This window comes from Setaria italica, chromosome III, assembly GCF_000263155.2.
Source record: "Setaria italica strain Yugu1 chromosome III, Setaria_italica_v2.0, whole genome shotgun sequence".
NCBI classification, from domain to species: Eukaryota; Viridiplantae; Streptophyta; class Magnoliopsida; order Poales; family Poaceae; genus Setaria; species Setaria italica.
The window spans coordinates 22,056,910-22,069,611 of record NC_028452.1 but is presented as its reverse complement, the minus strand read 5'-3'; the positions used below and the strand labels follow the sequence as shown (position 1 = coordinate 22,069,611).

The window sequence follows — 12,702 nt, the reverse complement described above, 5'->3', positions numbered from 1 at the left end:
CCCCCCAGAAACTCTGAATCCTAATCCTAACTCCACCACTACCGCCGCCACTGCCGGCCTCGACCACCACCCAGGCCGAGCGCCGCCTCCCACCGTCGGGCTAACCTCGTCCCGTAGCGGAGAAGAAGCGAAGGGAAGCGGAATATCTGCAACCGTTGGATCCTATTCTCACAGGAAACTTAAAGCGGAAGTTTCTTCGAAAAAATTCTTCCAGAGGATGCATAGGTTTTCCTGATCAAAACATGCATGCATGCATATGTTCCGAATTCTGAAAACGCATCATTTTGATACATCCGGGGTCCGTCCGTTGTCTAGAAGAAGAGACCAGGTAAAGCCCACCCTACAAATCCAGCTCGGCCCATTCTCTACTGTCTTCTTTGCTCGCTTGTTTCTGTTCCTCCTCTTCCCGTTTCCCCACCTCGCGGAACGAAAAAAGATCCCCCTAACAAATCCCTAGCTAAACCCTCCTCCCCGCTGCTCCGTCGCCGCCATGGTGCTCTCCAAGCCGCTCCTCTCTCGCCTCCTCCCCCTTCCCCTCCGTCTCCGCCCCCAGCTCCGCCTCCTCTGCCTCGCCACTCCAACCCCCACCCCAACCGACGACGCTCAGGCCCCCGCGGACGTGGCCGCGGAGCGCCGCCGCCGCAAGCGCCGCCTCCGCGTGGAGCCCCCGCTCTCCCGAGGCCCGGCGCCGCAGCGCGCCCCGGGGGCGCCCCGCACCGCGTCCAACCCCAACGCGCCCAAGGTCCCCGAGTCGGCCTCGGTGCTTTCGGGTAAGCGCCTCGACCTCCACCGCCGCATTCTCGCGCTCATCCGCGAGAATGACCTCGACGAGGCGGCGCTCCTCACGCGCCACTCCATCTACTCCAACTGCCGCCCCACCGTCTTCACCTGCAACGCCGTCCTCGCCGCGCTGCTCCGCCAGGCGCGCTACGCCGACCTCCTCTCGCTCCACCGCTTCGTCACTCAGGCTTCCGTCGCGCCCACCGTCGCCACCTACAACCTCCTCCTCCAGGCGTACTGCGACTGCCGCCGCCCCGACGCCGCGCTCGAGCACTTCCGCCTCCTCCTCAAGGACGACTCGCCCGTGCTCCCATCCCCCACCACCTATCGCATCCTGGCGCGGTCCCTGGCCGAGAATGGCAAGCTGGACCAGGCGATCGAGCTCAAGGATGGCATGCTCGAGCGCGGCCTCGTCGCCCCTGATACACAGGTGTATGCCTTCATCATGGGTGGGTTTGTCAATGCCGGGGATGGTTACAGGGCCATTTCATTGTATGAGGAGCTGAAGGAGAAGCTCGGTGGCGGGCCTATTCTCGATGGTGTGGTGTACGGGAACCTAATGAAAGGGTATTTCCTCAAGGGCATGGAGAAGGAAGCCATGGATTGCTATGAAGAGGTGCTTGGAGAGGGTTCCAATGTGAGGTTTGGCGCAGTGAGTTACAACATGGTGCTTGATGCGCTCGGGAGGAATGGGAGGTTGGAGGATGCACTCAAGCTGTTTGATAGAATGTGCATGGAGCATGACCCACCCAAGACGATTGCTGTGAACCTGGGGAGTTTTAATGTTATGGTTGATGCATATTGCCGTGCTGAAAGGTTTCAGGATGCGATTGAGGTGTTTGGGAAGATGGCTGAGAAGAGGTGTGCTCCAGATGCACTCTCCTACAATAATCTGATTGACTGGCTGGGGAAGAATGAACTTGTTGGAGAGGCAGAGGGATTGTATGAGGAGATGGCTGAGCGGGGTGTAAAACCTGATGAGTACACCTATGTCTTGCTCATTGAGTCCTGCTTTAAGGTGGATAGGGTGGATGATGCTGTTGGCTATTTCAACAAGATGTTTGATGCTGGCCTGAGGCCCAATGCCAATGCATTTAACAAAATCATGGGTGGCTTGGTGAAGGTTGATAGGCTTGATGAGGCACAGAGATTCTTTGATATGATGCCTGAAAAGGAGGTCAAGCCAAACATTGCCAGCTATGAGCTGCTGTTGAAGGCATATGTTGATGCCGCAAGGTTGGATGATGCGATAAAGATAGCCAAGGGTACTCTGTTGGATGAGAATGTTGTGTTTAGTGATGAAATGAAAGCACTTCTGGAGGGGGCACTTGAGAAAGAGGGAAGAGATGGGGATATGACAAAGTTATATGAAGATGTGGAGAGGGAGAAAGCGGAGGCAGCTGAACGTGCAGCTGAAGAGAAAGCCAGAGCAGAGGCTCTTGCTAAAGAAGAAGAGGAGAGGAAGAAGGCTGAGGCAAAGGCTAAGGAAGAAGCGGCTGCTAGGGCTAGCCGAGCGGCTATTGAGGCTGTGCTAGGTCGCAAGAGGGAAGCAGAAAACGAGGAATCAGCTGATGGACCGAATGTTGAGGAGGCGGAGGTTGTTGGATCCAATAGTGACACCATCGGTGTTTCTGGAGAATAGAGTGAAGGCGATGAGCAGAAAAAGCAAGAGTCTGTTGAAGCCTCATCAGGTCCATAGCTTTGTCATCTTAGAGGTTCCTTTCTGTCACGATTGGTTAGCTTAATTTCAGTAGTATAATGTGATTAGGAGTGGCTGTCAGGAGGTCAGCTCAATGCCTTTATTTCAACTCACATGGATTCAAGTCGTACTGATTGTATGCTGCCTTGCCGCAATCTTGTGTACCACATCTAGTATTTTTCGGATAAATATAAGCTATAAACTTTATTATATCCCTGTGACGAAAGATTATCATTTTCACACTCCATTCTGCAGATTTGAAGTAATTATCTGTTTATCTTTACATTTACTGAAATGTGCTCATTTGAGAACCTTCCATGGCTTCGACGATTTGAACTACAGGCTAGAATTCAGAGCTACCGAACATGTGTGGTTCATGGCTCAGCTTCGGCTTCCTCAAAAGCAGAGCTGCTTTGGCTAAAAAGAAACTGATTTGTACTTTTTTTGGCTGAATGGTTGGAGCTTCGCCCTGTATTGGCTCTGGTGTTTCTACTGTGATTAGGTCTGATGAGAATACAATTGGTCACTCGATGTAGCGTTCAGCTGTGCGTTGATTGAGCTGTGAGTGCGATACTGTGATGAGTTGACCTTTAGTTCTGGTTTTGGTGTCTCCGTTGTAGTGAAGCTGCAGGTGTTATTTCATTTAAGGGGAATGGGATAGCTAGGACGTTGTATTGGTCAGTTTGTTAGATACTAGGGTTGGTTTTTTGGTGGAATCATTTGTTCATTCCAGGTTTCTAGGGGTGACAACAGATGTGGAGTGTGTTCTCACTGGTCTTAAGTATCAGCACTTGTATATTTAGCTTTGTCACAGTTTATTCTTTTCTCAAGGAACTATAAAAGCGCCTGTGATTTAGTTAGTGTTGCCACTGTTTAGTCTTCCAGTTGTTGATGCTCATTCAGATTTGTACTAGGTTTTTTTTCTTCCTGTTTGACCTGTTTTGTTCATGGGTTGCTGGGTGCTGTCCCTTTTCAGACTGGAGATACAGTCGTGATAAAGAGAATACGGATAGGGGAAAAGAAGGAAGGTGTCAACTTCACAGCATTAAGGGAAATTAAACTGCTCAAGGAGCTGAAAGATCCTAATATTATTGAGCTGATTGATTGCTTCCCTTACAAGGAAAACTTGCACCTTGTATTTGAGTTTGTGGACACTGATCTGGAAGCTGTCATAAAAGATAAACGCATTGTATTATCTCCAGCTGACACAAAATCATATGCCCAGATGATGTTGAAAGGTCTAGCTTTCTGCCACAAGAAATGGGTGTTGCACAGGTACCTACTGCATTGGTAATTCTCTTTTGACAAAAACAGCATTTGATAAGCTGTGTTGCAGGGACATGAAACCAAATAATTTACTCATCGGTGCTGATGGGCAGCTCAAGCTTGCTGACTTTGGTCTGGCACACCTTCTTCTATCATTATAGTTTCTTATGCAGCGTGTCCCTTCAGCTCATCTGGATATTGATAATAAATGGGTTTAATTTTCCTTTTACTGAAGAAAAACCATGACACATGTATGCCAATGTTTGTTGATCCTATTTAATTTCTTGCAAGAACAGTAATAATCAGAATCATTTCAGGTAGGTAAAATTTATGTTAGTTCTTTTTTGTACTTTGCATACTGTAACCTATTTGGAGCTTTATTTGAGCCCTTTCAGTAGAAATTGTCTGCCAATACAAATCATGCAACATCTTAAGCCGGCCAAGCATCCTTGCTTGCTGACTAACTCAAGTGGTGAAAAATGCCTAATCCTGTACACTTTTGTACAGAGAAAAATACATACATGTAAGGAAGATCTTATTTTATTTCCAAGATACACTAGTCAACATCCTACTTCACGTATGAGGTTTTAGATTGCTGTCTCCCTTGCATGTCACAATTCGAAAAAAAATGGTAAATATACATTCAGCCAGTCACTTTTTTCTGATTAGGAAAGGTGCTAAATATGCTATCTGCTTGTGAAGGACATCATTTTCTTACATAAGCACTGTAGCTGGTTTTCATCTGACATCTCACCTGGGAGTTCTGCTAATCATAGTTCCTATTCAGTAGCATTATGTATTATGCAGTCAGGGACCAGCTCTAATTCTCTACACTGAGCAATTACCACAGTGTGATTTACCTCAATGCATTTCCCTTGTATTTCATTCTTTTATCTAGATTTATTTATCCTGGTTCTGGCAGACACTTGAATGTTAACTGTGTTTACTTGTAGGTTTTTGCACGGTGGTACCGAGCACCAGAACTTTTATTTGGCTCGAAGCAGTATGGATCTGCTGTGGATATTTGGGCTGCTGGATGTATTTTTGCTGAACTGCTTACTCGCCGACCCTTTGCCCAGGTTAACAACAACCTCTTAATTCTTTTAATGGAATATATTTGTTGTTTATTCAATTCTATTCAAGGCTAAGAAATGTTTGTATGCTCAGAATTTAATGTCCATGGCTAAGTTAATTTGTTCATTGACGATGCACTAACTACATGTGTCAACTCAATTTGTACATCAACTTCCATTTTTGTAGCAGGACCAGACTATTATTTTGATGTGGAAAACTGGAAAACTGTCTGTTGCTAGTTAGGCCATAGGACTGATGCTACAATAAGCCTGTTTTGAACTGCTAGATAATTGAATTAGTTGCCTCTGGGGAAAACTCTGACCGTAGGGTGTGTAAATTGGGAATTTAATTGCACCCATTCACAAAATCCTAGCACTTAGCAACCCATATAGTTAGAATCAGGTGTATTAAGCCTGGCTCTAATTTTTTTCTACTCATTATCTACATGCATTACGTTTGGGGTACAATTTTTATAGACATGAGGGAAACATTGTATTTTACCCTCGTGTCTTACCACATATTCTGTTCACCTTTGCTGAAGCCATCTTTAAACTTACTTTAATAAATGGAGTCCTTTCTTCATTGATCAATCTATCTTGTACTGCAGAATGCTGCATTTGTGGCAGAGTGATTAGGTATTGACATTGTGATTCTGTAAACAATACCTTAAGTGCTGCTGGCTACGATAAATTGAAGCAGTAGAAAACAAATAGCAAGCTTGATTACACTTTCAACATAGGCATTGGGGATGTTTCTGCTTCCTTATTAAAAGACATGAAGTCTGTTGATGCTGTAATTGTTGATAGAAAATCTGGTTTTACTCGTCAAATTGAAGCAGCAGAAAACAAATAGCCAGCTTGATTACACTTTCCACATAGCATTGGGTATGCTTCTGCTTCCTTCTTAAAAAACATGAAGTTTGTTGATGCTGTAATTGTTGAAAGGAAATCTGGTTTTGCTCCAAATCTTGATTTTATCATTAGATAGAACAGTCTTGTCAGGGCTAGCTGTGTATGCACAGGTGTCCTGGAATGAGTTTGTATCACAACCTTTTGGATTTCTTCGCAGATGAAACCGTGGAGACCCATTACTATGTCCAATCATTTAATTTGTCAGGCATATGACTGAAGGCCTATTTGGATCTAAGTGCTAATGGGTGAAAGTGCTAAAGTTTAGCACCTTTACGCATTAGCACGTCCAAACAGGAGTGCTAATAGGGAGGGCTAAACTTTAGCCCACCTCCAAAAAGATGCAAAAGCATTAGCTGGTGGGGAGGTGCTAATAGGTGCTAATGGGCACTGGAACTCGCGAAAAGATCGAAATACCCTTGCCAACCTTATCCTATCCTCGAACGTCGCCCTCCCCCACGCGAGATGCCACCGTCACCACGTGCTCCTCCCTGCCGCTAGCTGCACCACAGCGCCCTCCCTCCTTCCCTCACCACACGTAGCCGTGGATTCCTCCTCCGCGGCCGCCTCGTGCTCCTCCCGCCGCTGTCCCATGCTCCTCCCTGCCACTGCCGCCGTGTGCTCCACCCCGCCACCGCCATCACCGCTAGTTCCTCCCGGCCGCTACTCGCGCCGCGGCGCCCTCCCTCCTCCCCTCGCCCAACCCAATTCTCTGTCGCTGGAGATGGAACCACATGGGCTGCAGGACGGCGAGGGCTTTGTGGACTTCTTCTCCCAGGGGGATTCCACGGCGCTGTCCTCCAATCTCGGCGGCGGCTTCTCCCAGCCCGAGGCCTCCCTGGTGGGGCGCAGTGTGCCTTCTTGGCGAGAGGACATCCAAGGCTTCGACCTCAACTCCTATGGGCTTGAATTCCCCAACATGCAGTCGTATCAAGACATTCTTCAATCGTCAAGGGTTGGTGATGAAGTCGTTGGTGGGAAGCAAGGCACCGGCGTTCGTCGTACCAACAAATCAGGCAATGGAAGATCCTCTCAGCGCTTTGGTGGAGATGCAGGAGGCAACGGCCGTGGTGTCGTTCCGCGCACTTGGGGAGATGTGGCTGCAAAGGCCGCTGCGCCGTTCCGCGCTCCTCGCATGGCCCGAGAGCGTGGACGTGGACGTGGAGGTTCCGTGTCCGCCGGCACCTCAACAAGGCACGCTGCACAACCAAGAGGTCTTCCTCCTCGAGCCACTACCAGCCTATCTTTCCCCGCCGGTGGTACTGGAGGTCTTCCTAACCAATCTGCTGCTGAAGAACAGGATGAGCAACTTGGGATCAACCCTCCAGTGACAGAACAATCCATTTACTCAAAGTCAGAATGTTTTGGCTATATGCGACTTTAACATGAGGTTTACCTTTGTAGTCGGGGGATGGCCAGGATTAGTGCACGACATGAGAGTGTTTACTAATGCAATTCGCAAGTATGGCGACAAGTTTCCATATCCACCTCCAGGTAAGCTCACATGTTGCCATCTTGTCAAACTCGCTACCATCATATTCAAATGCTCAATACTGTTCTTTCTAATTTTCATCTTTTTCATGGAAATTTTATCTTGTGGCCTCTGGCTATCCCAACCGTCCAGGATATCTTGCACCGTACAAAGGTACAAAGTATCATGTACCAAAATTTCTACAAGGTCCAGCACCTAAAGGTAAAAAAGAGTTATTCAACTTTGCACATTCATCACTTCGAAATGTCATCAAGAGATCATTTGGAGTACAGAATTTTGTTAGCGAAGCAAAGCAAAATAATACTTGCCTGTATGGCACTTCACAACTTTATTTAGAGAGAGTGCAATGGCAGATGCGGATTTTGAAATGTGCGATCGTGATGAACACTTCATTCCACTCTCTGGTGCATCTTCATCTCATCAAAGTGGTTCAAACACCCATTTAGGAGACCAAGATATGAATGCATTTCGTGATGCTATCGCTAACGGTTTGTTTGTAGGCGAGAGTAATTGAAATAAGTTATTTGTGCAAGTTTGTATGGACATTATACTATTGTAATTTTTATTCGTGCACTTGACTGTATGAATCTGCACTATTGTAATTTATGTTGAAGGTTGGCATTCTGAAATTGTATAGCAGCTTGGCAAGCAGAGGAGTTTAGCAAGTAGAGAGTACGTGGGTGGTCAGGGAGGGGACCAGGGCGCATGGGAGGGGACCAGGGAGGCAAAAGGAGGGGTAGAGAAGACTTTCCTCCATGTGCTACCTTTCCATTAGCACTGGATCCAAACACGGGGGTTAAATTTTAGTACCTGCTTGCTAAACTTTAGCAATTCTCATACAAACAGGGTCTGATTTTCTGAAGACAGTCACATGATGCAATAGTATGTTAGTCATTTTGCTGTAATATGAGCTTTTAAGGTCTGTTTCTGGAAGTGCCGGTACCTGTTTCTACTTAGGTGGAATATAGTTAGTTTCTGTTCTTTAAATTGTTCGTTCTTATTTATCGTTTGAAACTTGAAAGTTGCAATTGGTATTGGTAATGAAGGACTTTCGAGATCAAAGTTACTCTATTTTGTATTGATGTAGGAGTGTAGGACTAAATGGAAACCGGATGTCCATAAAAGAAAAAAAAACGAAACCGGCTGCCGTTTGCTGCCTCCCATGGCGTCGCTCGCCCGCCTCGGTGCTCAGTGGCCCTAGGATCTGATCTTAGCTTGCCGGTTTCATCAAATTTCGACATTCAAACCCGGTGAGGACAAATTCTCAAGAAACAACGCAAAACAGGCTCCGAATTCTGAAAGCGGTCTCCGGGTCAGCCCGAGACTCCCCGCTGTCTGCCGAGACGAGCACACGCACAATACGCCTTGTTCGGAACTGCAAGCCTGCAACCCAGCCTCCCCCAAAACCACGCCGCGCGGTCTCCGGTAGCGCTCCACCGGCGAGCTCAGATCAGAAATCCTCTCCCCTCTCCTCGTGACTCGTGAGCCCGCAAAAAGGAAGGGAGCGCGGCGGGGTCGGGATGGCCGGCGGCGAGTGCAAGAGCAACGACTACGGCGCCGCCGCCTACTGGGACGCCCGCTACTCCTCCTCCTCCGCAGGTTCCCCCGCTTCCGGCGGCGGCGGCGAGTTCTTCGACTGGTACCAGACGTACTCAGCGCTGCGCCCGCTCCTGCGCGCCTGCTTACCCGCCTCCTCCCGCGTCCTCATGCTCGGCTGCGGCAACTCCCGTACGTCTGTCTTTCTTCAGCCACACGGTGCTGCGATTTGGGTACTGTAACTACTACTGCTTTTGCCATGCTTTGCTGCCGAGCTAGAGCTTGCATCTTGGCGTGTTGCAGACTTGCACTTGCAGGGTTCCATCCGGGCTCCGAAATAGCCACCTGCTCTGAGATCGAACTAGCTCATACTCCTACATGTGTTTCAAACGGACAGTCATAGAGAATGTGGGCCCTTTTCGATTCACCAATTAACCAAATGATTTGAATGGCTCAGAGCCTTTGTCAGCATCACCCTAGCTATACCATTCATCCGTTAGAGCATTCCAATCTTGTATGGCTACGCCCAGTGCTCCCTTCACGCACCTTCTTCCATGAATTAAAATTTTTATGTTGGCTGGCTCTATCCTGCATTCCTGTGAGGTAGCTATGTTAAGCGGTGTGGGCTTTAATATCTTGAGGATGCTGAAGCTATTCTGTTGTTTGGCTGTCTAAGGTTATTGTTTTTTGCTATTCTGTGTGCTGATAATCAGCTTCATGTTGCTATCTGATATTGTTTTGAGTCTTGATTTTGGCAGTTTTGTCAGAGGGTATGGCGAAGGATGGTTATGAGGACATTGTAAACATAGACATTTCGTCTGTGGTCATCGAGCAGATGAGAGAGAAACACAAGGAGATTCCACAGCTAACATGTAGTGTTCACTGATAGTTTCATCTTCCTAAGTTTAAGTCCTCTATATGCAGTCTATTTACTTGGTCTTCTTGTGCTTTAAGATATGCAGATGGATGTTAGGGACATGAGTTTCTTTGGTGACGAATCGTTTGATTGTGTCCTTGATAAAGGTAAATTATAAGCATCACATTTACTCCAAACGACATCAAACTAAGGTTGATTCATAGTTTAGTGCTCTTGAAATCTTTCTATGAACCTCATTTAATTCGATTCATTTTTTTTTTGCTACTGATTTATGGGTTAGTCTGTTGAACCTTTCTCTTTAGGAACCCTGGATGCTATGATGGTAAGCACTTTCTACCAAGTGAACTACATAACAGCTTTCTGATTAGGCATGTGTTGAGAGCGGTATTGCTACAATGTTCCAGTGTGCTGATGATGCTCCTGATGGTGCTTCCAAAATGCTAGCAGAAGTGGCAAGGTTTAAGACAAAAAAGTTTTCTTCATTCTTTCCATATCAACCAATCTTGGCTGATTCGTTAGCTGTTCTGAATTTATCGATGCTGTTTACTCATGCAGGCTTCTTAGGCCTCGTGGGATCTACTTATTGGTACATCCTCTGGGATCAAAGTTTACTCTATTCCTGAATGCTAATAAGATCCTCTGAGATCAAAGTTTACTCTATTTCTGAATGCTAATAAGATGATTATATGAAGAGAGATTGTCTTCTGGCAGGTAACATATGGTGCTCCTAAGGAACGAGTCCCACTTCTGAACCAGGCTGGGTGCAGCTGGAGTATTGCACTTTACATTATGCGTAAGTTTGAAACACTCCCTTCTGCCACCAACAGAGCGCACTACCCAAGTCTTCTCTTCTTTGCTAACCTCTTATACTAATAACATGGGATCCTGATTTGCTTCACTAGATGAAAATGCTTAAGCGAATATTGTTTTCATTCGCTTTCATTCTTCTTAAAACTAAAGAAGCATTTGAAAATTTCAAAAGATACCTCTGAATAATGATAGCTCCTGGTTGCAACAAGCAATATTGAATGAAAAATATCGCAAAGGCAAAGGGATGCGCTAATTTTGTGTTTATACAGACCTGACGCCAGATCTATTCTTTTCGTTCACAGCAACACCTGGATACCAATTGAAAATGAGCAAAGGTGCTCCACAGCCTACCATGGAGGAACTTGCACTCACAGAGGATGGTCCACCTGACTATGTTCTCAAAGATCCAGACTCGCATTTCATTTACGTTTGTCACAAGTTGGCAGTGGAAGAGGCTAATTGCAGAGATATTGATCCAGAGGAAACAGCAAATGCTAATTAATTTCTTTGCATCTTTTAATTTCCATCTTGTTTGTTGCTGCTGGAGTTCATTGTTGTAGTGGCATAGCCAGCCCTCATAATTTGTAATTTTGTATGATGCGTTTACCCTTGAGAAAATACATTACACCCCTTCCACGTGAATGGACTACCAAATCCATACTAAGTATTTGCTCTCAAAATTTGGAAGATTTAAGATACATCTCGCATGCTTCTATAGTTCTATCTGCTATGGGAATCAATAAGCTGATTGCACGTGATCACGCCTACTTTGGTGGCAGCCCAATCCCCGAAGCCGAAATTTGACGACAGTGAGCATTAGTGTTATATCAACAGTGCTCTTGGCGGGGGGATGGATTGGTAGTGAGGTCGTGCTGCTTTTCATGGATGTGTTTATCATTGCTGCCTGGAATATTTGGAAATAAAGAAATAATCTTATCTTTGAAAATAAGCAGCCAAGCCTCTCTTCATGGAAGCACCAACATGTATAAGATGCTACTCTGCAGGCTCACAGAATCAAGAGCGATAAAAGAGCACCCTTTCTAGCTTGGATAGATTCTTACGCTAACTAACTCGCATGCTCTCTTTTTCTTAGATGTAGTTCACCCTTTTTCTTGTATATTTTTCTAACCTCTTTTCCAACTTTCTGTACAGTTTTTTAACACTATCTTAATATATTTAACTTTGGAGTGTCATGGGATTTTTTGGAATTAAATCCTATGCCACATCAGCAGTTTTCCTAACTCGGCATGCTAATTATGAAGAGAGGAGATGGGAGTTTCATCCCCATGAAATCCAGTGGGTGCAGATATGAAACATAATGAAACTTACACTGAGGATGTTATGGTTTCGTCGCACAATACATTTGATCATAACACCATGTAGGAATTAAATGCTGCATATTGTTTTTGAAACTATGCATTGAGAATGACAATTTCATCTCATTGAAAAGCTGACATGGCAGTCTTAGTAATAGTGTGATAAAACTATGCATTGAGATTGGCCTAACATCACAGGTGTGTTTGGTAGGGCTCCATCTGATTCCGATTCTCTATGGGAGTTGATTCTTTGAGAGAAGTGATTCTGTGGCTGAAAGTTATTTTCTTTGATTCTTTAGACTAAACTCTTAAAATTAGGATGGAGAATCACTTCACAGAATCAGGAGAAGCTACCTTTTCCAGCTTCCAGCCTCTCAGTTCATTTCAGAGAATCACTTCACAGAATCAGCAGAGAATCACTTCTCTCTGAAAAACTGTTTTGCAGAGTTCCTGCTGGAATCAATAGAGAATCAGCTCTGGGAGCTTTGCCAAACGCACCCTAACTTGCATCACACTAGAAGCTTGAACTGGATCATCTTCATGTCATTCTTGATCTTGACAATCTAAGACCGGATGTAGCCAATGATCTTGAACAAATGTAGACTGATTCCAAGATATCTGCATGGTTATCAAAGTAGAAAGTCGCTCTTGCTACAATGTGGACTGCATCTTGTTCCGTATGCACCCAAGACAAATTAGAAACCAAGCTACGTTTTCCAGCACATAACAACTTAATGGAGTTATGCACAGTTTAGTTAGAACAACTAATCACTTCAATTGACCATTGAATTTCTAAAGATTCTATATTTCATAGATATATTTGACTGGTAAAAGCTACTTCAATTGACCATTGAATTTCTAAAGATTCTATATTTCATAGATAGATTTGACTGGTAAAAGCTACCAGTGTCAAGATATAATTGCAGAGGTGGTGCTTTAATCTG

The 12,702-nt window shown here is 45.4% G+C and overlaps 3 protein-coding genes across 3 annotated transcripts; all 3 read left to right on the top strand.

Moving 5' to 3' along the window:
- The first annotated feature begins 391 nt into the window (after positions 1–391).
- On the top strand, positions 392–3,590 carry LOC101783079 (pentatricopeptide repeat-containing protein At3g49240, mitochondrial). The gene is made up of 2 exons (XM_012844790.2): positions 392–2,471; positions 3,456–3,590. Exon 1 carries the CDS (start codon positions 491–493, stop codon positions 2,420–2,422), a length of 1,932 nt encoding a protein of 643 aa, XP_012700244.1. The 5' UTR covers positions 392–490; the 3' UTR covers positions 2,423–2,471; positions 3,456–3,590.
- A 1,839-nt stretch (positions 3,591–5,429) lies between these two features.
- Positions 5,430–8,139, top strand: LOC111256814. The gene is made up of 2 exons (XM_022825491.1): positions 5,430–7,221; positions 7,352–8,139. The coding sequence occupies exon 1, from the start codon at positions 6,320–6,322 to the stop codon at positions 7,109–7,111; it is 792 nt and encodes a 263-aa protein (XP_022681226.1). The 5' UTR covers positions 5,430–6,319; the 3' UTR covers positions 7,112–7,221; positions 7,352–8,139.
- Positions 8,140–8,481: 342 nt separating this feature from the next.
- On the top strand, positions 8,482–11,136 carry LOC101782663 (methyltransferase-like protein 13). Its single transcript, XM_004962126.3, has 8 exons — positions 8,482–8,947; positions 9,514–9,627; positions 9,710–9,778; positions 9,935–9,954; positions 10,037–10,089; positions 10,188–10,218; positions 10,344–10,425; positions 10,745–11,136. The coding sequence occupies exons 1-8, from the start codon at positions 8,740–8,742 to the stop codon at positions 10,942–10,944; spliced, it is 777 nt and encodes a 258-aa protein (XP_004962183.1). The 5' UTR covers positions 8,482–8,739; the 3' UTR covers positions 10,945–11,136.
- The last annotated feature ends 1,566 nt before the right edge of the window (positions 11,137–12,702 follow it).

Excerpts from the sequence above, each read along its gene's own strand:
- LOC111256814 (XM_022825491.1), top strand. The coding sequence starts at position 6,320 with ATGCTCCTCCCTGCCACTGCCGCCGTGTGCTCCACCCCGCCACCGCCA.
- LOC101782663 (XM_004962126.3), top strand. The coding sequence starts at position 8,740 with ATGGCCGGCGGCGAGTGCAAGAGCAACGACTACGGCGCCGCCGCCTAC. Across the intron at positions 9,628-9,709 it reads GGAGATTCCACAGCTAACAT|ATATGCAGATGGATGTTAGG; the intron begins GTAGTGTTCACT and ends TTGTGCTTTAAG. Across the intron at positions 10,219-10,343 it reads CTCGTGGGATCTACTTATTG|GTAACATATGGTGCTCCTAA; the intron begins GTACATCCTCTG and ends GTCTTCTGGCAG.
- LOC101783079 (XM_012844790.2), top strand. The coding sequence starts at position 491 with ATGGTGCTCTCCAAGCCGCTCCTCTCTCGCCTCCTCCCCCTTCCCCTC.